The sequence below is a fragment of the Acartia tonsa genome, chromosome 7, assembly GCF_053477335.1.
Source record: "Acartia tonsa isolate MP-2025a chromosome 7, ASM5347733v1, whole genome shotgun sequence".
NCBI lineage: Eukaryota > Metazoa > Arthropoda > Copepoda > Calanoida > Acartiidae > Acartia > Acartia tonsa.
In genome coordinates, this window is record NC_137266.1 from 4,593,313 (window position 1) to 4,619,707 (window position 26,395).

The 26,395-nt window shown below is 32.7% G+C and overlaps 1 protein-coding gene across 1 annotated transcript in view; it reads left to right on the forward strand.

Annotated features, from left to right (window-relative positions):
- LOC145324698 (uncharacterized) overlaps positions 1-26,395 on the forward strand; it is a 69,334-nt gene that overhangs the window by 32,456 nt on the left and 10,483 nt on the right. The window contains exons 21-35 of the mRNA XM_080167289.1: positions 259-346; positions 672-778; positions 1,206-1,293; positions 2,564-2,665; positions 5,317-5,407; positions 11,099-11,178; positions 14,232-14,268; positions 14,703-14,757; positions 16,273-16,369; positions 20,487-20,539; positions 21,393-21,481; positions 22,762-22,920; positions 23,773-23,889; positions 24,295-24,352; positions 26,070-26,161. Coding sequence (XP_080023415.1) covers positions 259-346; positions 672-778; positions 1,206-1,293; positions 2,564-2,665; positions 5,317-5,407; positions 11,099-11,178; positions 14,232-14,268; positions 14,703-14,757; positions 16,273-16,369; positions 20,487-20,539; positions 21,393-21,481; positions 22,762-22,920; positions 23,773-23,889; positions 24,295-24,352; positions 26,070-26,161 — 1,313 coding nt within the window. The remainder of the gene's footprint in view (positions 1-258; positions 347-671; positions 779-1,205; positions 1,294-2,563; positions 2,666-5,316; positions 5,408-11,098; positions 11,179-14,231; positions 14,269-14,702; positions 14,758-16,272; positions 16,370-20,486; positions 20,540-21,392; positions 21,482-22,761; positions 22,921-23,772; positions 23,890-24,294; positions 24,353-26,069; positions 26,162-26,395) is intronic.

Here is a 26,395-nt window from a genome sequence, read left to right on the forward strand (position 1 = left end):
GTATTTCGATGCCTAACCCTGCGTGGATACATTGAACCTAAAATAACCTAACCTTACCTTACTTAAAGTAATATACAAGCAAACGACAACATAACCCCCCCCCCTTTTTTTCAAATTAAGAATGATGTTCTCTAGGCAATTTGAAGGGAGGGGGTGGGGTTCTGTTCTCTCTAGGCACCTTGAGGAAGGCACCAAATATATACAAGTTACATATGTGTATCTTTTATTTTGAACTTCATCATCCTTCTATTTTTATAGAGAATGAAAATTGAGCAACAAAAAATGGAAAGAGAAGATTCAGCAGAGAAAAATTCAAACTCCTCGCCTAGTAATCGCCATAGCAGAGGTTAGAACATCAATAGCTGACCTACTCTATAATTAGGCATGTCCGTACGTCCATCCATCCGCCATTCCGTAACGTTTCTCGCTACCTAAGCTTTTAAAATGAAGCTTTTCTATAATTGGGGTTGGTCCGTCTGTCTGTCTTTCAGTTATTTTTTTTGTTAATTTATATATGCTATAATTGTCTTATCGATTTGAAACTTTGCATGATGATTCCTATGACAGTTAGGTACGACTTTGAAAGCGTAGCAACTCTCGCAAAGTTACTAGAAAGTCCGTACGTCCACGGACTATTATTATGAGGAAGGCCATTACTTGATGTTACTTAGAACCTGCGGAACGGCCACGAAACGGAGCCAGAAAAGCTGAGGAGCCTGTAATGATTAATCCTCTACTGTCAAGAAAAGAAAAAGTCAAAACAATTCTAAATGATGAGGTAGGTTCTTTTTTTCAGGGAGAGAGGGGACAATGTACTGTTTATTCAACTAGTCCCCAAAGTTTTTATTTTACGTTTTCTCATTCGTTTGCCCAACAACTTTGGGGACCTTTATTGAATTTTTATTGGTTAGCTCATTTATTTGAGTGTCCAAACGTTTCAACCACTAATTGTAATCTGCAAAAGGGGTAGTTTTATGTATCATCATTGGGAAATTTTTTTAATTATATTTATTGCATCGTATTACAGACAGCGTTCCACGGATATTAAAATGAAAATTTATAGATAAAATCCATTTTGTTAGCCCCTAAGGTGTCTGTATTACGATTCTATAAATGATTTTTCAGTTATGCTGAGAACAGGTTCTAATTCAACGGATATTAAGCGGATTCGAAGCGATTCTGGAAATTATATTTTTTTACTTCAGGCATCAAAAGCAGAATTTGTGAAGAAAATGTCAAAAACCTTTGGATATGGACTTCCTAGCAATGTTGAAGAAAAACCAGATACATTAGGTACATAGTCAGATAGGTAGTCAGATAGACAGTCGGGTAGACAGTCAGATAGACAGTCAGATAGACAGTCAGATAGACAGTCAGATAGACAGTCAGATAGACAGTCAGATAGACAGTCAGAAAGACTGTCAGATTAGACAGTCAGATAGACAGTCAGATAGACAGTCAGAATGACAGTCAGATAGACAGTCAGATAAACAGTCAGATAGACAGTCAGATAGACAGCCAGATAGACAGTTAGATAGACAGTCAGATACACAGTCAGATACACAGTCAGATACACAGTCAGATAGACAGTCAGATAGACAGTCAGATACACAGTCAGATACACAGTCAGATAGACAGTCAGATAGACAGTCAGATACACAGTCAGATAAACAGTCAGATAGACAGTCAGATACACAGTCAGATATACAGTCAGATAGACAGTCAGATACACAGTCAGATACACAGTCAGATAAACAGTCAGATAGACAGTCAGATTAGACAGACAGATAAACAGTCAGATAGACAGTTAAATAGAAAAAAAAATAAAAGTAGATAGAAAAAAAGATAGTCAGACTCTTAGATAGACAGATATAATGATAGGCATAAAAGAAACAGAAAGACAGACAAGCAGAAGCCACAAAATACAGAAAAATAAAAAAGAAAAATATATAAAAGTGTCAAGATTGAAAATTAAAAATTTATGGGGAAGTGTGACAGATATAAAGTAAATAACATTAAACAAGGAAAATCATGTCAAAAGGAAGCTTTGCATGTGTGCTAGTGCTGTTTGTGCGTGTGTACCAGTCTGTAGATATGTGTGATAATAAAGAGTGGTATACTTTGTAAAAAAGGAAGAAAGAAACAATCATTATTCTTCACTTAGTCGGAAAAGTAATGCTTTGACGGACGTGCGGACATTCCCTGGTTAAAAAAAAGCTGCTGGCTACGCAACTAAAAGATTGTATAAGGTGTAATAAAAAACAATTTGTACAATTCATTCTTTCTTATTTTTTTGTACTTTATAAGTTTAGTAGCAAAGCTACTTTCGAACTTTAGACTTTTTGCCAAATTGTTTTCCTGTCCCTGTTGGTGGCTCTAACCCTGCGGGACTTATAACGGCGTTGCCTATCCATGGGGGGCTTCTCTATCCCAAATATAACCTAACCTTTCTTAACCTAGAAAAGAAACTCATGACCCCCCCCCCCCATATTTTCAATTTATTTCATTTGAGGAAAACCGCCCAAAATTCAACGTTTAAATCAAGTCAATAATATACTTTTAGCCCAAGAAGCGGAGAAATGCGCGCTGCTGGTAAAGAGTTCGAATATCCGTCAGAGCAATATTAACAAGGGTAGAAAGAAGAGATCCACAGGAGCGGAGCCAGGTATTTTTTTTATTTTCCCGCTGATAATTCATTTACTAAAAGAGAAGCTAATGGCAATATACTTTTCGGCGTTCTCCTCTTTTTTTCAATTTTGAAAATTTGATAACCTCCCCTCCCCCCCCCCCCCCCCCCCGACAGAACAACTTTTTTAGGTTAGGTTAGGTTTTAGGCTAGGGAGCCGAGCGCTGCGGTTAGGCAGGCAAGGGGGCCGAGCGCTGTGGCCAGAGTTCATAGTTCTGTCGGGGGTGGTGGGTTTGGGGTACTTAAATTTTCAAAATTGAAAAAAAAATTTCTAAGAGGATATTACCTACTTTTCAAAGATAGACTTAGCGAGGGAGGGAGTATTGGACTGTAAATTATACTGATACCTAAAGTTTTTCTTAACTTGTTGTCTTGAAAACTTTGGGTACTTGATCATAATTGGTTGGTTTGTTCAAACTAGCAGTGTCAAAACTTGTCAACCATTGAATTTTATGCATTGAACTCGAGATATCATTAATTTTCAATTTTTTTTACAATTTTTGAAGTGAGGTAAACACGCCTACAAACTAATCAATACTAAATCAGTTATGATCGTCAATGTTCGTTTGTCTGTCTAGTGTATTTAGCTTCACTTTTATGGATGTTGTCATGATTCATCCTTGTCCTGAAGTATCTTTAGATGTCTAGAAGGAAGTAAAATTGATAGATCATTATAATTTAATTATAAATCTATGAGGTATCTATTACAAAAATAGCAGGAAGGGTGGGGACATTGGGCTGTTTATTGCACTAGTTCCCAAATTATATTCATTGCTTGACATTTTTTTGGGACTTTTGAATTTTAATTTTGTTCCTCATCAAGTTGAAATATTTTGTAGTTGAGATGTACTTCAATTTTTTTGGCCATTGTCTTATCACTTTAGATCCATGAAAAATAAAGACAGGAAATGGAAATTCTGATTTCTTGGAGGAAACAAATAAGAGTTATAACAGATTTTGAAATAGTTTTCCAGGAGGAGGGATATTCTTTTCAATAAGCTTGGAGTTAAGGTTGGAGTTAAGCATAAGGAAAAAGGATAAGAGGATGAATACTCACCCCCTTTTCATGGTAAAATACTACTTCCCCATCCCTAAAATTTTAAAGAAAATCTAGCAAACGAAAATTAAAAGCCGCCCAGGGCTTTTTGTAAGTCAATCATAAATAATAATGTGAATAAAAAGCAAAGCGATATTTAGCAAACAGCCGTGGGCGGTCAGAATCAGCTGAATGTTTATTATGAAAAAAATTTCCCCCTTTTTAGAAATGAAAGGATTCATCTTTCATGCACAACTCTTTTAAAATGAAAATAAATTCTTTGTTATTTTTAATTAAAACATTAAAACGACAATATCTAAAAGTAAAAAAAAAATATTTTTTTAGATGTTGTTATTTTAGTATTTTTTATATTTAATAACAAAATTTTCTTTTTATTTTTAATTTAAATATTATATTCTAATTATTAAAACTTTAAATATTAATTTTGTAATCCTCCCATTTGAAAAGTGGTGGAATAGCAATAAAATATAGCGCGGCAACAGCGCTAATTAGGCCCCTGGGTCCACTGCCTTTTTTCGTCTTCTAGTTGCTTCGATTCCTCTCTTTTATTTTTTCTCTATGGAGTTAAGCAATCTTTGGATCTACTGCAGTTCACGGTAAAATATTGCTGGTAACGAATATTTCTTTAAAAGCTATGCATTTTAAAGGCTGCTAGCTGCCAAACGGCTGAACGTACAGATCATGCCCGCACACTATTTTTAGCGGAATAAGAAGGCCTACAAATAATCTGGAATAGACATAAATCAATAATGCATCATTGGATCTTGGCTATTCCAGATTATTTGTAGGCCTTCTTATGCCGCTTAAAATGGTGTCAGGTATGATCAGACGTTCAGCCATTTGGCAGCTAACAGCCTTTAAAATTCATAGATTTTTGGCAATATTCGTTACCAGCAATATTTTACCATGAACTGCAGTAGATCCCAATCTTTAATAAGAGTCTCAGAATGATTTAGATATAATTATTGTAGGCCAAATCCTATAAAATTTCTTGGGCTAGCCAACTAGTTAGGGTTCCCTTAGACCTACAAAGATATGCAGTAATTAGACTTCATCATCATCGCCATTTATCTCTTCTTTTCAGAGCATAGGCCACGCACAATGGTTCTTCATTTTTCTTTGAATTGGGCCTCAGTAGAGGCATCATTGAAAGAAGATAGATTCTTTTCTTTCAGTTCATCCAGGAATGTCCTCCTCCAGGTTGTTTTTGGTCTACCTGGTTTCCTCTTTCCCGTGAAGGGGTTCCAAGTCAAGGCTTGATTGGTTAAATCATCATGGCCTTTCCTTAGAGTGTGCCCCAGCCATCTCCATTTGCTCTGTTTTATTGTCAGTTTGATGTCTGACATATCACTGCGCTCTAGAAGCTCAGCATTTGTGATCTTGTTTGGCCAAAAGATCTTGTGGATTCTCCTAAGACATTTGTTGACATATGTGGTCTCCAAGTAATTAGACTTAGGACACCCAAACTCCTAGGCTAGATTAAACAATTTTATAGAATTTAGCCCAATACTTAAATTGTAGCTATTTTCGCAGTACAATTTATCCAATATATCTTTAACTGTTTTTATTATAGGCCAAGAAACGAAAAAGCCATCCGAAAGTAAAAAGAAAATGGCGCCATCACAATCAAGAGATAGAGAAGTACAGCCCTGGAATTTTGACAGGCATTTTATGCACTTTAAACTAAAAAAAAACTATGCAGAGGGGTAGGAAAAGGCAGAAAAATAGTCTAAAACCAACCTTGAATCTGAGTAAAGCTTTTCTGAGAGGGAGAACTCGATCAGATCAGTGGTTATCAAAATCTTAAGCTACAGACAAAAAACCTTACTACTTTATACAATAGAGAATAGGATAAACAACATTTCAAATAAATCTAGCGGCTCTTTAATTATAATTCAAGACAAAGACTAAATTGTGGCAAAAATGATCCATGTGACGTCATAAACATGAGGGATTATCAATCTCTTTTTTAGGGGTTTTCTTTCCCACTTCTCCTCTCATCTCCCTCATTTTTATGACGTCACATGGGTAATTTTTGACACAATCCAAGAACTAAATTGATTTCCTCCGTTTTTTTGTATGTAATAGCAGCTACGCCCCCTAGAAGCCTCTAGGGCCACTTGGGATGGAGGGGGGAAGTCATCCCCCTACAACTTTCAGTTTTAGTTTTAAGAAGAAGAAAAAATAGTTTTCTCTTGAAAGCTGGGTAATACCATCCCCCAAAATTTTTATAAACCTATCCAGGATCTGTAAAGGAAAACCATGTCAGTTTAGCGGTCACCGAGACCCTACAATACACACAGACAGACTGACAGACACAACATGTTACTTTTATATATTTTGTATAATAGTTATCTCTCGCATCGTATTATAAACGGCTTTCCGCGGATATAGAATGTACAATTATAAGATTAAAACCAGTTTTTTTAGCCCCGAGGTGCCGAAGGCGCCGGCTAATTAAACTGGTTTTAATCTTATGATTGTACATTTTTATATTTGTAGAAAGCTGGATATAATACGATGCTAGACATAGTTTTTTCGTATGAATGAGAACCGGTACCTATCCACCGGATTCGAATGAATACGAGAAATCTTATTGTTTACTTTTAGATTGTACTAACACTTTTCAATTCATATTTCATATTTTATTATCTTTTTCATTATTTCATTATAAAAAAAAGAAAATTACCAATAATATCTTTTCTCGTATTCATTCGAATCCGGTGGATAGGAACCGGTTCTCATCCATACGAAAAAACTATGTCTAGCATCGTATTATATCCAGTTTTCTACGAATATAGAAATGTACAATCAAAAGATTAAAACCAGTTTTTTTAGCCGGTGCCTCCGGCACCTCGGGGCTAAAAAAACTAGTTTTAATCTTATAATTGTACATTCTATATCCGCGGAAAGCCGTTTATAATACGATACGAGAAATAACTATTATAATTTGCCTAATAATATTTCAATCAAAAAAATAATTATTTTTAACTAGAACAATTTATTCATAAGAAATACAGCATTTTTTACAGATAATGCGTAAATGGAGAAGGCTTATTTTTATGAGAGAGAAAAACCAAAGTTGGGCCAAAAAGTTGGGTACTTTTATAAAATCTTTTTTGATTGGTACAACTGTGTTCAAACATTTTTACCAATAAGACTAATCTACAGAAGTTGTATGATCATTATTGTGGATGTACATCAATTTATCGTTCATTGTCTTATCCTTATAGATTCATGAGTATTCTAAAAATATGGCATAAAAATCTTTTGATTTGCTTGTTTGTTTTGCTATGAAGGATGAGATATTATTGATGAAGATTTTCTCGTACGGAGTAACAAACAGACATACTCTAGTTTTATAGAAGGAGCACTATTTATATGAATATTCTTTCTGACCTCTTATTCTTTTAAACAAAGGGATAGTTGCATGAAGTACATTTAAAAAGTATGATTGTAAGCACAAGTTTCAAGAATACCATCTAACACAGTACCTATATAATTTTGTATTACAATGAATAGCAATCAATTAGGCACCATGATGTTTTTTTGTGAAAACAGGACAGCCATACCTTAAAAAATATGATTTTCAAGTCTTGATTTTTTTAAAACTACCTAGTAGAAATTGAAATACATGTCCTATAGATGTAGTTTAATCTATTGAAAAGAAAAAAAATATGCAGTTCACTAAATTCAAGTATAAATGCACTTCGTGCAACTACCCCTTTTAGTATGATGAAAATTGTTATTTACTAAGTATATTTGCGATAACTTTAAATTAATGAAATCTTCCAATTTTTAACATTTACATAACAGCCTGCTTTATTGCATCAAGAGCCATGACAGATCTATATAGGAAATAAACGTCTATATATGAGATCGAGTCTTCCAATAGTAGAATGCTTAATACTCATAGTGCTCCAATAATCCATAATAAACTCTCATTGACCAGAACGATAGGACCCATTATTTTACTTTATGAAGAATAAATTCATTTTTTTATTACATGTTGCAATTTGAATTATATTATAGTATTTAATTTCTATTGATAAAATAGAAAATTTGAATTTATAAAATAGTAAATCAAAGAAAACTTACTTTTAACATAATTTGATACCAGAGACGCGTCCATAATGTGTTCAGATATTAAACTAAAATTTAAGATTTAACTAAACATTTAACCCTTTCAGGACGATAATTTGAAATACAAAATATTAGGATCCCAAATATTTTTAAAAAGAGAGGCAAAATATAAATATGGTCTTAAATAAAATGATGAAATAAAAAAAAAAGACGGAAGAAAAGAGAAGTGAGAGAGAGGGACATTTAATCTTTAAAATCGTTAAAAAGAGAGAGAGAGAAAAAAATTCTTCAAGCAAAATTATCACATACACTGTTAAAAATATAAAAAAAATTAGCATCAGATAATACTATATACTCATTTCATTACTGTATAGCATCATCCCATATGTTCTAGCAAAAAAAACCTCATTACGATATAAGGAAGATTCCAATACTGTATTGAGTATTACTTAGTGTTCTATGGAGTAATATGTATTACTAAATAAAGAATGTGCATTTTATACAGGGTGAGTCAGAAAAAACTGAGTTTTCCGATTTTCTGATACAACCAGTAGGAATATGAAATAAACAATTATAGCTTCTTGTTCTCTATAAAAATATACATTAAACTTAGAAAAGGTGTTTTTGAATATCTCTGAAAACAACGGCGCTTTTTAGAGCATAAAGATTTCAAAAAGTGTGTGTGATGACTTTTTCGGCCATTATTTTGTACTTTTTAGGTAGATTTATTTATAATATACAATGTCTACCATTCTAAAAAGATAAACAAACATATTTTTTGATTATTAAGATTTTTATTCAACAGATTGTAAATATTTAACATCTTAAAAATACAATTTATTTAAATTAAATTATCACATTATAAATCAAACATTTTGTTGTAATCTATTGTTCAGATTTAATACCCCATGACCGGAAAACCAGCTCATGACCGGAAATATTTCATCTTGTTACCTAAATACCTTCCCCCTCCCCCTGAATTTCCTCTAAATTTGGTGCAAGACTGGATTTAATCTCCAAAATCTCCGCCCCCTTTTGACAAATTATACTTTTAAGTTATAATCCAACATAATAACTTCAATTAGATAGGGTAGGGTTTCTAAAAGGCATTTTTATTTTAAAAATTCAAACCTTGATAACTTTTTTATCTTAAGAGATTTTTTTTGTCAAATAAAAAGGTTTTTTTTTCTTTTTACTATAAGCTACGTTATTATAGAAGATTCTTTTAAACCACATGCATCACAATAAAGAAATATGAAAAAATGACAAGTTGCAGTATTCTAAAAATGCTTTTGTAAGGAGCCAAAAAGCATTTCACCTTTAAAACTCATGAAAGTACTTTTCTTAGACCTTTTTCTAAATAAATATTAAAATTTTAAGATTTTTTTATACAAAATATATGAGTTATTTTAATTTTTCTTGATCAACATTTTTCACACAAGGCATTTTTTGACACCATACACCTATCATAGAGGCCGCATTTTTAGAGATAATGAAAAACACCTTTTACAAGTTTGATGTGCTTTTGTACAGAGAACAAGGACATATAATCTTTTTTTCTGTATTCCTTCTGGTTGTTTCTGAAAATCGAAAAACTCAGTTTTTTCTGACTCACCCTGTAGTATTATCTAATACTCTCTATGGAATAAAATTCAATACGCTAGAAGGAAGTCTGGTTCGTAATTTTTGTTAGTAGGGTAAGAATTGATACTAAAAACGTAATAGTAATAGTTATCCTTATACTAAAGTAACAGGATGTCTGTGCGTCTGTGTGTTTGTACCAAAGGATCTCACTAACCGCTGAACCGACCGGGTTCTCCTTAACAGGGTAGCTTCTCATAAGTCCCAAGAAGGTTTATAACTATATTTTTGGGGGGTGGGACACCCCTAACCCCCCCAAAAAATGAAAAATCCCCCCCCTCAAAAAAAAAATTTTTTTAATTTTTTAAACTAAAATTAAAAATGAAAGGGGAGGCATCCCCCCCAACAATAAAAAAATTTTCTCCCCCCCAAAAATTTTTCTTTTACTTTTTCTTTTAAAATTTAAAATAAGAAATTGGGTTATTAAATTTGACTCTCTTCTCCTCAAGTGCCCCCTAGAGGCTTCTAGGGGCGTAGCCGCTAGTTACGGTATATAGTACTAAATGTTGTTATATATTCATTTTGTTAATACAGCACACTTACGGGTCCAGGTCTAATACAACCCCAGCGTATCCATTGATACTAAATGAAAAAATTATGTTTTACATTGTGGTTTTTCAAATATTTGAAAATATTTGAAATCTAATTATAGGTTAATAAAAAAGATAACAAGTCTTATTATAATCTTTAGTGTATTTAAAGTATCTTAATCTAATTTTATATAAATCACGTATCTAAGGGATAAGACAATTATGGACGAAAAATTGATGTAGATTGTAGATACCCAATGATAATTATTTAGATTGTCCCATTTTTGGACACTTATAGATTAAAACAATCAATCAGGTTAAAAGTACCCAAACTTTTTAATCCAACAAACAAGAGACTCGTGTTTATAAAACTTTGGGTACCATATTCTTTTCACAGTTCAATGTCCCTCCTTCCTTCCCGTATGTTAATAAAAATATGTTAAGTAGATTCACTGAATCACTTTAGTATTTTAATCCATCTTATGAAAAGTTAAAAAGCAATGATTTTCTACAACTTCAAAAGTGATGCTTTTCGACGTTAATCATTCCACGTCTTTCTAAAAAGATGCAGCTTATAGTTCTCATTAAAAAATGACGTAATAAATACAATACAAATGACCAAAGATAGGCCAGTTTACATTTAAATTTACCAATGGTACAATGTATACTGGCCTACCATTGGGCATTTGTATTGTATGACGTCATTTTTATTGGGTACTATAGCTGTTTCTTTTAAAAACAATGACAATGACAAACCTAGGTGTGAACTAGGGTTGGGCCGGATACTTTTTTGAACGGATACCGGATATCCGGCTGATTTCTAATGCCGGATATCCGGTTCCGGCCGGATATCTGGCCAACGTTCGATATCCGGCAATTAACCGGATATCCGGCGTCAAAAATCAGCCGGATATCATGTAACCAGATAGTTTTAATATCCGGTATCCGGCCGGATAACCGGTCAGACCGGATATCCGGCTCAACCCTAGTGTGAACAAAATTGAATTCACGTGCGTAGCAGCCGAGAAACTGACTTTTCGGACGGACAGACATAAATTTATAGAGCAGCTTCGCTATTAGAATTGCATGAAATGTTTACAGAAACTCGAACAGCCAAGAACTTCACTCAAGTGTTGCTCCCATCATTCCATCTCTGGACATTGAAATTGATCCTGAGTTAGGTAATAGAGCTAAATAGATAGATAGATAGATAGATAGATAGATAGATAGATAGATAGATAGATAGATAGATAGATAGATAGATAGATAGATAGATAGATAGATAGATAGCCAAGAACTTCACTCCAGTGTTGCTCCCATCATTCCATCTCTAGACATTGAAATTGATCCTGAGCTAGGTAAGATAGATAGATAGATAGATAGATAGATAGATAGATAGATAGATAGATAGATAGATAGATAGATAGATAGATAGATAGATAGATAGATAGATAGATAGATAGATAGATAGATAGATAGATAGATAGATAGATAGATAGATAGATAGATAGATAGATAGATAGATAGATAGATAGATAGATAGATAGATAGATAGATAGATAGATAGATAGATAGATAGATAGATAGATAGATAGATAGATAGATAGATAGAAAGATAGATAGATAGATAGATAGATAGATAGATAGATAGATAGATAGATAGATAGATAGATAGATAGATAGATAGATAGATAGATAGATAGATAGATAGATGGATAGATAGATAGATAGATAGATAGATAGATAGATAGATAGATAGATAGATAGATAGATAGATAGATAGATAGATAGATAGATAGATAGATAGATAGATAGATAGATAGATAGCCAAGAACTTTACTCTAGTGTTGCTCCCATCATTCCCTCTCTAGACATTGAAATTGATCCTGAGCTAGGTAAGATAGATAGATAGATAGATAGATAGATAGATAGATAGATGGATAGATAGATAGATAGATAGATAGATAGATAGATAGATAGATAGATAGATAGATAGATAGATAGATAGATAGATAGATATAGATAGATAGATAGATAGATAGATAGATAGATAGATAGATAGATAGATAGATAGATAGATAGATAGATAGATAGATAGATAGATAGATAGATAGATAGATAGATAGATAGATAGATAGATAGATAGATATAGATAGATAGATAGATAGATAGATAGATAGATAGATAGATAGATAGATAGATAGATAGATAGATAGATAGATAGATAGATAGATAGATAGATAGATAGATAGATAGATAGATAGATAGATATAGATAGATAGATAGATAGATAGATAGATAGATAGATAGATAGATAGATAGATAGATAGATAGATAGATAGATAGATAGATAGATAGATAGATAGATAGATAGATAGATAGATAGATAGATAGATAGATAGATAGATAGATAGATAGATAGATAGATAGATAGATAGATAGATAGATAGATAGATAGATAGATAGATAGATAGATAGATAGATAGATAGATAGATAGATAGATAGATAGATAGATAGATAGATAGATAGATAGATAGCCAAGAACTTCACTCCAGTGTTGCTCCTATCATTCCATCCTTGGACATTGAAATTGATCCTGAGCTAGGTAAGATAGATAGATAGATAGATAGATAGATAGCCAAGACTCCAGTGTTGCTCCCATCATTCCATCTCTAGACATTGAAATTGATCCTGAGCTAGGTAATAGAGGTAGATAGATAGATAATTTAGTCACATTAGAATTATCCTATCGATTTCAAACTATCAGATAGGTAAGATTTAGAAAGCGTATTAACTCTATAATCGTTATCAGAAAGTCTGTACGTCCATTTAATCATGTTTATTTTTAACCTTTTTAAAAATCCCTGACAATAAGGTATAATGTTATAAGCAAAGCATCTAAAGAAGTCCTAAAAATGTAAGTATGTCCTTAAACAATATCCTGTATTTATAGCAGTTTTCAAAAAAAAATACTTTAAATTATGATTTGACTCATATTACTATATTCTGCTTACTCAGTTCAGACACTCTACAAACTGTAAATGTACGTTCCAAAGCTTCGCTTTTATGGATGTTATCATCCTTATTTTTATTGACCTTTAAAAATATATAATTTATAATTTTTATGAAACTTTATTGTTAAATAAAATTCTAATTGGATTAGTTTAAAAGCACCTCCTTTGTTATAATCGTATCAACTCCATAAGTAAGGCCTGTCTGTAGGTCCTTACGACCGAGATATTTACTTTATTACGCAGTAGGATATATAAGTTGGAAGAAATTTTAATGTTAGAGGGAGATTTGAAATCTGCATCAAATTTTAAGGATTTTTTATAAAATTATTTTTTTGGATAATTATTTATCTAAAAGCAGAAATACAATTTAAGTTAATAAATTTTGACCAATAGGATAGGTGGATTGGAAACTACCTGCGCTCTAATTGGTTGAATGATGTGCGACACTTAAGCTTCTCCTATCAGAGCGAAGATAATTTTCAATCCACCAATCACAGATAACCAAATTAATTAACTTAAATTGTATTTCCGCTTTTAGATAAATAATTATACAAAAAACGAAATTTATTAAAAAAAATCCTTAAAATTTGATGCAGATTTTAAATCTCCCTCTAACATTAAAATTCTTTCCAACTTATATATCTTATTACACAGTTAATTATTAATTTTGGGTTTGAATATTTTTTTTAAAAAGTCGGTGGTTTCCCTTAAAGTTCCTAGTCGACCACATAACCTCCCCCCCCCCCCCCCCACCCTTCTATTTCTTAAAGAAATTTAAAACAACCCCCCCCCCCTACTACTTCATATTTTCATTTTTTAGACATAAAGTGGAGGTCTGTGCTTGCTATTTAGTTTGAGGGCAAACACCAAATAGCCCATTTCAACTATTATTCATTCATATATCTTATTCTTTTTAAATGTTGCGCTCATTATTGAAATAATTGTTCCTGTGGTAATACTTTTTAAGTTTCATAATAATTTTATAAAATCATTTTTGTAACATTTTAAGTGAACTTTTAAAAATAATATAAAAGCTATTTTTGTAAATGTATAAAATTATGAATTTATAAAATTATGAATTTATAAAAACCTCTTTTTTGATTAAAATAAGATAAAACTAAATAAAGCCATTTTGTATCAAATTATCAAATTGTGTACACTTTTAAACCAATTATGAAGACGGAAAGTTCATACACCGCATAATAATTTTCTTATTCAGATTTGATGTTAGCAGAATTAGAACAAGATGACGATTTTAGGAAAATTTTTCATTCTCTTTTTTCATTAGAATTTTAAATGTGGATTTCTTAGTCTTCAGAATCCTACATTGAGGTTTTTGAAATACTTGTGGATCATGGAAAGAAAACGCAGAAGATGGTTCGACGTATTTTCACAGTAGCTTTTGATAGGTTATGTTAGGTTAGATAAATGTTAATGATTGCCCCGCAGGGTTAGAGCAACGTGCAGGGGATTGCTGTATGAGAAAAGCTACTGTAAAAATACAACAAAATCCACTGCTTCGTTTTCTTTCTATAATCCAAACTTTTTTATGCAGAGGGTGAAAAGAAACATATAAACCTTTAAACTAAATGACAAAAATACTTTTTTTAAAAGGCACTAGCTCTTCAGTAAAAGTAAAAGTAATTCAGTTAAAGTATATGTGAATGAAAATTGAACCTGTAAAACAAAATAGTAAGCTTTCTGAGAATGACCAGAAGACCTGGCTGGAATCTCTCTTCTTCCAGGTAGAAATTTAATTGGGTGTTTTCTCTCAAAGTTGCCAGTCAAGCACTAAACCCCCAACCTCCTATTTTTTTTATATAAATTGAAAGGATTTTTTTACTTATTTTTAAGTATAGGCCCTTCGCTTATGATCGTATTTGAAAAAAAAATACCTTCCCCCCTTTTCAATTTATTTTACAAATAATGGAGGGGGGGGGGGGGGGTTAGCGCTCGTTAGGCACTTTTAGGCACAATCCTAATTTTAATCATAATTCGGATGCACTGTCAATTCTAACCAAAAAACAAGGTTTACAAGAAGCTAGTAAGTGGCTGACTCATATTATGACGTCAAAAAAAAATTAACCAATGAGAGGCCAGTATACACTGTAATTGACCAATGGTAAAATTTATAGTGGCCTCTCATGGGCCCATTTTTTTGACGTCATAATCTGAGTCAGCCACTTTTACTAGCTTCGATTTACAACATAATTATTAAATAAGAAAAGTGAGGTATTGACAAGCGGACATAGTGAGTTATCGAGCAGATGTTTACTGAATATAAAAAGGGAGAGAAAGTTGATTCATTTAATTCCTATATTTGCGACAACTTTTATTCAATGAAATCTTCCAATTTTTAACATTACAAAACGACCTGCTTTATTGCATCAAGATCCATGACAGATTTATATAGGAAATAAACGTCTATAAATGAGCTCGAATTCTCCAACTATAGAGAGTTTAAAACTCATAGTGGTCCAATAATATATAAAATATAGAAAATCACGAAATTTTCTTATATATACAAAAATTTCCACTGTAGCATGACTGACAGAGATGGGGTTTTATAAAAAATGCTGCGTTTTTTCGGCATTTTTTTAGACATGTAGAACAAGCGCGGCATTCACGAAATCTAAACAGAGTATACAACTATTTATTTAATTATTTCGCTTTTGTTGATACAGCTTTCATAAAAGAAAAACAAATTATCTCAAATCCATTATTGCTGCATATTAATTAATACATCTTTTTAGAGCTCTATTAGACATTATACAAATGGCTAAAATAATAATTTTAAAGTTTTGAATTCTTAAGTCGTATACTCTGTTGCAATCCTACCATCTTTGTTCAATCAATCAATGTATAAAAAATGTCGAAAAAACGCGGCATTTTTTATAAAACCCCATCTCAGACTGGCGGACCATGTAATTATTAAAATAGGACAATTCTAACATGACTAAATCAAAACAGTCAGATCTATCCCTTAAAAATAAATGAAAATAAGTCTGTGCCGTAGAATTAAAATATGAAAAATTTGGGTATAGTCCGTTTCGTAATATCGCACCTTATGGGGCGATTCTTCGTATTTTTCATAGTAGCTTTTCTCCTATTTCTAGCCCCTCCGGGGGGCTCTAACCCTGCGGGGCTAATTACCTAACCCTGTGGGGCAATCACCTCACCCAATATAACCTAAAATAACCATTTTAAAAATACGACGAATTGCCCCTTATTACGAAAGGGACTATTCCCAAAAATTGCAGGACACCCTAAACCTACCTGGACGTACACTGCGGGACCAACTAAACAAGGCTAAACAAAGTGACAAACCATCTTTGCGAGTTAATAATGCTTTGTCAGGTTAGATTTACATGGTTTTTTTATTTGGTAACATACAGATACATTATTAGTCAATTAAAACTAGTAGATTCCTCTTTGTTTTAGAAGGTGGCGGGTGGGGGGGGGGGGGGGGTTAAACCGGTTCCACTTAAAATTTATAAGTTCTGCACCATAAGTTGTGGACCAATATGTACCGCTGTTTACGGGATCTTACTCTATTTTTAGCGTATTTGATTGAAAATAATATAGAAAATGAATGGTTTTATTATTGGTGCTTGCTGAGGTGAATTCTTAAAAAAAAACTTTAGCCCCACTAAAATTTTAGTGAGGCAAAATTATCCCCTTAGTTTGCCTCACTGATTTTAGTGGGGCAAAAGTTTTTTAAGAATTCACCTCTGGTGTAAAAATAGGATTTCACAGAAATATCTAAGGATTGGATCCCCCTTTTTTCAAATTAATAAAAGAAAGCTTATTTTAACCTATGCTATATTTTTTCTTCCAAATATATGGAATTTTGTGTTGGAGTAATTACATATGTATTTATCCTTGAAAAGTTCAGAGCATACTATCATTTAGAATGTGCTGAATTTTAATTTCCGAATGTGTAAGCAGTTTCCGCTGTGTTTCCTCATCCTATCTCAATATTTACTACTAGCTAAAAAATCTTCAAACTTCCAAAACAATCAAAATCGTTTATACATCGTTTTTTTTTGTTGGAAGTTTGAAGTTGTTTTTAGCTAGTAGTAAATATTGAGATAGGATGAGGAAACACGGAGGAAACTGTGTACACATTCGGAAACTAAAATTCAGTACATCTATCATTTAGTACGTAACAACCGCCAGGGAAAATGGGATTTGGAAAGCAATACATATGTATTCTTCCTATGTATATAAAGTAGTAAGGTTTTGATGTCTTTAGATTTCAAAAAATTACTAAATCATTTGAGTTTTTCATTAATTAAAAGCTCCATATAGGGATGGTTTTAGGCTATAATCTTTCTAAATTTAAGCCTTGAGATCAATTTCTATTTTTACCTATTCCTATCCTCTTTGCATGAAGTGTCCTAAGATGATCGGGGCGTAGCCACTAGTATTCAATAAAATAAGCTTACAAAAATTGTAATGATTACACGTATTTATTATTTGCTCTACTTAAGTGGGGGGTAGTAAACGACCCTCCACACTCAAATTTTATTTCAAAAATAAAAATTAAAAAAATATTTTAAGGTGGAAATTTTTTTTTCTAGGGGCACTTTCTTTTGGAAGGGTTGAGTGTAATTTTGCATAAATTTTTCATTTATTGTCTTATCCCTTAATAGCAGAATTGTATACAATCAAAAGATATTCTGTCCATTAAATCCCAAGGGAAGTTTTGAAGGTTTATTTTCCAGAGATCCAGGTAAAAATCAGATGATAATGCATTCATATTTTTTCCTCCAAGACTTTTGAGTGCAATCTGCCTTTGATAGCTTTTAATAAACAGGACAAGAATATGTACGTATTTATCACATCGTATCATAGACAGCTTTCCGCAGATATTAAAATAAGAAAATACAGGATTAAAACCAGTTTTTTTAGCCCCGAGGAGCCGAAGACCCAGGCTAATAAAACTGGTATTAATTTTATTATTTTTCATTTTAATATCCGCGGATGGCTGTTTGTAATATGATACTATACATGATGGCTTAGAACCAGTTCTTATTCAGCGGATATTAATCGGTTTCAAAGCCGCATACTGTAAAGCTTTGTACAGTCATGTAACCGGAATTGGGTTTTATAAATAGAATTTTGGGTGACAAAGCACGAAATAGACAAATAAATCAAGGATCGTCAATGATAAAGAAACGTCTAAAAAGCCGTATAGATTAATCTTATCTAGTTGATTACCTAACGGGTGCTTTCTAATAATAACCTAATCTAGTTGATAGGTATATCTAACTGATTCTTTCCCTTAAAATTCCTACAGAGCACTGAACACCAACCCCTTTTTTTAATGTGTTGAAAATAGGCGGTTTTTGTTCTTTACCTGACCCCTGCGGGGCTTGTATCTACAGTCCCTTAACCCAGCGGGTTACCCAGTACTTAATATAACCTAACCTAACCTTGCCGAAAGGAATAAACAAACAAAAGAAAAACTAGCCCCTTCAGCTCCTTATTTTTAAATAATTTACAAAATAGGGGGGGGGGGGTTCTGTGCTTGAGTTAAACCACCTTCTATTTTTTAAGATACACCAAGCAATATCCATTTGAAGAAGGATTTAATTCGGCTGTTGATCCATTACGGAGATAAAATTTGAAGAGTTTAAAATTTTTCAATAGAATTGTACTTATTGTGTAAAATTCTAAGGATTTTAAATTGACAAAAAATGTTTGTAAAGTTTCTAGACAGAGATGAAAATTCTATGAAAAAAAAAAAAATTTTATTAAAAGGCAACTTTTTAAGAAAGACGCTGAAAGTCGCTCAAAAAAAGGTTCTGACGTAATAAAATTGAAGGATGAGGAGAGGAGGTAAGAAAACCCCTAGACAAGTGATGGATAATCCCTTATATTTATGATGTCACGTTGAGCGACTTTTCACCGTCTTCTTTTTAAGGAAATTAAGTAATTAATTGTTATGGTATGGAATTTAGAGCGGTTCACCCCCCCATTAAAAAAATGCATAGTTCAGTATAGAAATAAATAAAAAATAATGTGTTATCGGAGTAGGTCAGTTTTTCCTTTATTTGTGTTTTACTTTACGTGAGGTTTGGTTAGGTTATATTGGATAAAGGGTAGCCCCGCAGACAGGGGCGTCCAAGCTTTTTATTTAGGGGGAGGGGTGGTAACTACGGCACCCCCAAGCTCATTTTTTTTGGGGGGGGGGGTAATCTTTATTTTATAGAGGCATTTTTTATTTGGGGAGGTAAAAATTGAAAATCCAAAATTTTGGGAGTGCCTACGGCACCCTCAAATTCATTTAGGGGGTTAATCACCCCTTTACCCCCCACCCCACCCCCCCTTGGACGTTTATCCCCACAGGGTTATAGCACCGCAGGTATAAGCCCCACTTAAAGAAAAAGCTAACCTTTTAAGCTTATTTTCCATTGGACGATGGAGGGTTCTGTGCTTAGGCGTCCAAGGGGGGGGGGTGAAGTGGGGATTGATTACCACCCCCAAAAAAAAACCGATTTTTTTTTCATTTTACTCCCCCACTCTGTAGGCACCCCCAACCATTTAGGAGGGGGTATTTACCCCCCACAAACATTTTGCCCCCCCAAAAAAACGAATTACCCCCTTCCCCCCCCTTAAAATTTTTTTACCCCCTTCTTTTATTAATATATTCACTATTTATCCGAACTATTGCAGACAACCAACCCTTTCATTGTACGACTTTTGCACGTTTTATCAGCCTTCAACTGATTTCCAGAATATTAAGCCTTGACCTATTGTAAACATAGTCCGAGGGAACAATGTGCTGTTTTTTTACACTAGTCCTCAAAGTTTTATAATAACGTTTTTTACATAACAACTTTGGGAACAACTTTACTGAATTTTGATTGGATGGCGTATTAAGTTGAGTGTTCAAACGTTTCAACCACCAATTTTAATCTACAGTCGGGGTAATTTTATGTATCAAAATTGTAGATTTATATTAATTTATCGGCCTTTGTCTTATCCCTTTAGATCCCTGTACTGTAAACCATTCTGTACATTAAGATATATAAGTTGGAAATAATTTTAATGTTAGAGGGAGATTTGAAATCTGCATCAAATTTTAAGGATTTTTTTTTATAAAATTCTTTTTTTGTACAATTCTTTATCTAAAAGCGGAAATACAATTTAAGTTAATTGATTTGACATCTGTGATTGGTGGATTTAAAATTATCTTCGCTCTGATAGGAGAAGCTTAAGTGTCGCATTTAACCAATTAGAGCGCAGGTAGTTTCCAATCCACCTATCCTATTGGTCAAAATTTATGAACTTAAATTGTATTTCCGCTTTTAGATAAATAATTATACAAAAAACGAATTTTATAAAAAAAATCCTTAAAATTTGATGCAGATTTCAAATCTCCCTCTAATATTAAAATTCCTTCCAACTTATATATCCTACTGTACATCAAGTTTCCAGAAATTTGACAAGAGTTAAATTTTCCTAGGAAATGTTATGAAGGGACCTCAGAGAAACAAAAATACTGAAAACGATGTAAAGGTAACAAAATTCTAATAATCTGCAAAGTATTTTATATTCGGAAAATCGGAAAACAATAGAATATGGTATGGTATTAAAGTATCATAGACAGCTTTCCGCGGATAATGAAATTTAAAATCTTTAAGATTTTTATTTCATTATTAATAGAAAATTGTCAATAATACATTACGATAAATACTGTTTCAGAGCCGGTTCTTATCTAGTGGATATGCATTAAAGGGGAAGGGAAGAATTGTGCTGTATTAATAATTGCGATTCTGTATATTCAATAATATGATACATTTGTGGTAGTGAGGGCTTACCAAATATAAGTCGTTTATACTTTTACATTTGATAGGAAATGTATTTTTTCAACCTATATAAAAAAGTAGATTTTTTCTTTTTTACAAATCCTTTACATATATTGTGTGATTACCTATCTAATAGATTTATAAACAGTTATCCGCGAGTATAATATTTGTAAAAATCAAATTAAGGGTCTTAACTTTTTTGTTTGTCCTTTTCTTTAATAGCTTTTCTCGTTTATTTGAATCCGGTGGATAAGAACCGGTTCTCATCACCTTAGGGCTAAAAAACTGGTTTTAATCTAATAATTGTACATTCTATATCCGCGGAAAGCGGTTTATAATACGATGAAAGAAATAACTATTCTACATTTCTGTTCGTCCGTCTCTTCGAACGTCAATATATGATAGGTCTCTTTGGCAAATTGGGCATAAAATAAACGTCCTGTGAATTTTAATCTTTGCATGATGAATCCTGAAACAATTAGATACAATTTAGAAAGCATAGCAACTCTTTAAACATTTACTTAACCATATTACTATAAAGTTTTATACAATGTTTTTTCTAGAAATCTGAAGATAGACGTAGCAAACCAGATTTTGCGGAAATAAAAGCTGAGCCCCCCAGGCTTCCAGCTACCCCCAGTTCTATTAACAGGTAAAAATTAAAAGAAATTGATCATAGGTGGTTTTCCCCATATAACATTTTAGACAATAAAGAACTATAGTACTTTTTATGCTTACTGTAGGTTAGGTTAGATGAAAACCCGCGACCGTGGCTCAACAAGTAGCGCAATCTCTCGTTGTCGGGGAGGTGATAGGTTTAGAATCTCGGATTAACACAGCGTCATACCTAAAGACGTTAAAAATGGTTCCTACTGCTACTATGTCAGGTGCGCGACAATAATAGTTAGAGTAGGGGTAATGTCTTGGCCCAAAACAGGTGCAACTCATTACCATGCACAGTTAGGTCTTCTCATAATAAGGTCGTGCCATCAAAGGGTTGGTTGTTGGGTGTTACTTAACCTGGGTGTTTGGACAGAAAATTAGATATTTGGCTACCACCTGCCTTTCATTCTGTCTGCCTGTCCTGTCATCTGAAGGGCCTTCTGTCGTATTGTCCTTCTGTCTGTTTTTCCCTCCGAATGACTGATTTTTAAAAGTTTTTAATATAAAATTTGAAAATCTAATTTTTACAGCATTTTTAATTACCCAACGTTTTATAAAGATGCGATGCATCTCTACAATTAATTCAATCAAGAGAAAAAAAGAAACATTTAATATCTTATTCAGAAATTTAAAAAAATATACTTTTTGTATGTATTATTTACTGATTTGTGCTTTTTCATTTACAGTACGATTGTGAATGAAAACTTTTTTGAAATCTATATTAAGCCTGTACAATAGGCTATAAAAGTTTTCCGGAATTTTAATAAATATAATAGATTTGAAATCTGCATAAAATTTTAAGGATTTTTTATAAAATTCGTTTTTTATATAATTCATTATTTAAAAGCGCAAATCCAATTTTAGTTAATAAATTTTGACCAATAGGATAGGTGGATTGGAAACTACCTGCGCTCTAATTGGTTGAATGATGTACATCACTTAAGCTTCTCCAATCAGAGCGCAGATAGTTTTCAATCCACCAATCACAGATGTCAAAATTATTTAACTTAATTTGTATTTGCGCTTATAGATAAAGAATTATACAAAAAACGAATTTTATAAAAATTCCTTAAAATTTTATGCAGATTTCAAATCTATTATATTTATTAAAATTCCGGAAAACTTTTATAGCCTACTGTACAAAGATGTTAGTTTGATAAAGTAGTCTTGGGTTGAGATGGAGCAATAGCTTTTGACATTTTTAAAGTTTATTTCTCTCGGTCTTTATTGAAATGGATAGTACTAGTATTACATTTTTTTAATGTTAAGGAATTTAACCACTGGACCTGCCAAAGCGACCCCACCTGCCACACCCACCCGGAAGTCCAGCCAGAACCTGGAGCGGACAAGTGTGAACCTGGACAGAGCCAGCCAAAACCTGGATGACAGCTCTCGCAGATTTTCTGCCTCTTCAAACTTAAACACAAGGTTATTCAATCCTGTTAAAGTAACAGAATGTCAGTGTGTCTGTCTGGTAGTAATTCACTGACCGCTAAACCGATTTGGTTCTCCTTTACAGTAAAACCTCTCATAGGTCCTTGAAAGAATTAGGAGGGGGTTGGGGGGAGGTACCTTCAACTCGAAGAAAAATCGCCCCTAGACAAAAAGAACCCAACCAAATAAATATTTTTAAAGTACGAGATATATCATTATTTTTCGGTTCCACGACAAACGCAGGAGTCCCAAATGTCGGAGTGGACAAACGCAGGAGTGTTAAAATATTAATTTAAGTAAGTATTTATATACAGGTTAGGTTAAGATATGAATTTACAAATAAGCCCCCCCGCAGGGGTTAGGCATTTAAAAAACCTAAAACATGGTTTAAAATAGGTTAGGTTAGGTTAAGGGTCCACTCCGACGTTTGGGACTTCTGCGTTTGTCCTAGGACCCATTTTTCTAAGTCTAAAATAAAAATGATGGGGCTATTTCTTGATTTAAGGGATTTTAATAGGGAGTGTTATATTGGACTGTAAATTATACTAGTACCAAAGTTTTTAAAGCATGCCCTAAGCTTTTCAACATATTAAGTAAACCTATTATTACCTGGAAAGGGTTAGTATTGCATGTGCAAATAATACTTGTACTTAAAGTTATACATATGCAATTTCATGGGGACTTAAATTGAATCTTGATTAATATTATTTGTTACAAACAAGGATTAATTTTGTATATCATCCTTGGGAATGTACAACGTACTTTTCCATATCCCATGAGAATCTCGGATTTAAATCTAAAAAAAATCTTTTGATGAGCCTGTATTTATCAACCTTAACTTTTCAGCCGGAAGCCAGTTGACATGGACCTTGACCTGGAACTGGACGATATTGACCTGGATGGAATCGACCTGGAGGACTTGGATCTGGATTTAGATGATAAGAAGGACAATAAATTCTCCAGGTAAAGTATAGTTATTTATAGCATCGTATTATAGACAGCATTATGCGAATATTAAATAAAAAATTATAAGATTTTAACAAGTTTTGTTAGCCAAAAATCCGAACTGACAAAACTGGTCTGTATTACGATGATATACATGATTTTTCATTATGGCGGATAGCCGGTTATAATCCTGCGTATATCTATCGGTTTCGAAGACGTACTGTGAAATAATTTCTTTACCTACGTAGCTAATATGGTATGTCATTACGTTTATACGTCCATTAGTGAATGATTACTTTTGCATTAAAGATCAGCTGTTACAAAGGTATTTGATTATAAAAATCACATCCTCCCGCCTATTACATATTATGAAAAAATGACAATGGATTTAATAATTAGATGTTTATCTATTTTACATTTTAGAAAAAGTTCTGCAAGTTCTTATTCTACCCCTCCAATGACAAGACCATCACAAATTAAGGTAAACTTTAAAAAAAAACAAGGATGTTTACGTATAATAGTAGGAAAAAAACGAAACTTAAATTTAAGATATATAATTATTTTCTCAATAAACTATATTTTGATATATTTCTCTTTGGCTGTATGAACCTTTTGCCATTTCCCAGCAAATTTTCAAATATTTGTAGCAGAAACTAACGTTTTATGGGGCTTGTGCGTATCTATGTATACATATTTCATAAGAAGGGATCTTAAGGGATAAGACAACGTGCGATAAATCTATAGACTTCATCATTAATAATAACAACAAGGATGACAACATCCATAAAAGCGAAGAACTGAAACGGTAGGACAAACGGACATTAACACTTATGTATATAGTTTCAGAATATGAATGTATAAGAATCGTATAGAATTTGATTATAGAGTTGCTTTGCTTATAACATTATACTTTGTTGTCCCAGGAATCAACATACCAAAAATCAGATCAATTAGATGATTAGATCACATAAAAATTTGTTGTGAAAGTAAAACAAAATCAACATGTTTAAAAAGGACTTACGGACATTCTTGTTATGCACTTTTAACAGTTATAAATCTATCCTAACCATAACATTTATGAATTAGTAACTACTGCTGCTTCATAACGAATTATATTTCAAAGAAAAAAATCTTCATTATCAATCGCATCTGTAATAGAAAACAACAACATAAATAAATGAAAAAAAACATTCAGAATTATACAAAAATAGCCAAAATTTTAAAATATATCATAAGAAATAAAATTTTAAATTCGCAGCTACTGTTTAGATCTTTACTTTGACACAACCAAACAACAAATATAGGAGAAGCGGTCAAACTGGCTATGTAATAAGAGAGAGAAAGGGATTATAGAGTTGCTAAGCTTTTTAAATCGTACAACTAAATGAATCACCATGCAAAGTTGGAAAACGATAGGACAATTCTAACATGCCTAAATTAACGAAAAAAAGCTATCTCTCTGTGACGGACGGACGGACGGGCGGATCTACCATTATTATAGAAAAGCTTCGCTTTTTAAAATTATCAAAAATTCTGTAGACTTAAATCTATGACTGAAAATTTGCAACTAATCACAATTCAATCAAAGTTTTTGAGCCAAGAACAAAGTTTAAAACTTTGGTTACCATTGTTTCAATAGGCATGAGTTATTTAATTTGTTTAACAAGATCAAAATTGTAGGAGTCCAGTGCAACTCCGAGCATGAATGAAAGTATTGATCAGATATCTGGAGTCAATAAAAACCTATATTATAGGAGACCAGTGCAACTCCGAGCATGAATGAAAGTATTGATCAGATATCTGGAGTCAATAAAAACCTATATTATAGGAGACCAGTGCAACTCCGAGCATGAATGAAAGTATTGATCAGATATCTGGAGTCAATAAAAACCTATAGTATAGGAGACCAGTGCAACTCCGAGCATGAATGAAAGTATTGATCAGATATCTGGAGTTAATAAAAACCTATATTATAGGAGACCAGTGCAACTCCGAGCATGAATGAAAGTATTGATCAGATATCTGGAGTTAATAAAAACCTATATTATAGGAGACCAGTGCAACTCCGAGCATGAATGAAAGTATTGATCAGATATCTGGAGTTAATAAAAACCTATATTATAGGAGACCAGTGCAACTCCGAGCATGAATGAAAGTATTGATCAGATATCTGGAGTTAATAAAAACCTATATTATAGGAGTCCAGTGCAACTCCGAGCATGAATGAAAGTATTGATCAGATATCTGGAGTCAATAAAAACCTGTGCTCTCTGGCTCAAGCTTATTTCAGGTAATGGATATATTATTACATGCATTTTCATATTCTCTGATAAAGTGAAACTTGCAGCTAGCCAAAACAACAATAATCCCCGTCCACCTTCTTTTCCACACCCCCTCCCCATCTTAAAGAGTGAATGAACTGACCAATAAATGCTGTCCATGTTAGCGATGACTATTTTCCCCTTGTCATAATTTCCACGTATATATTCTAAATCCATTTTTCATTTTTACAATTTCGAAATTC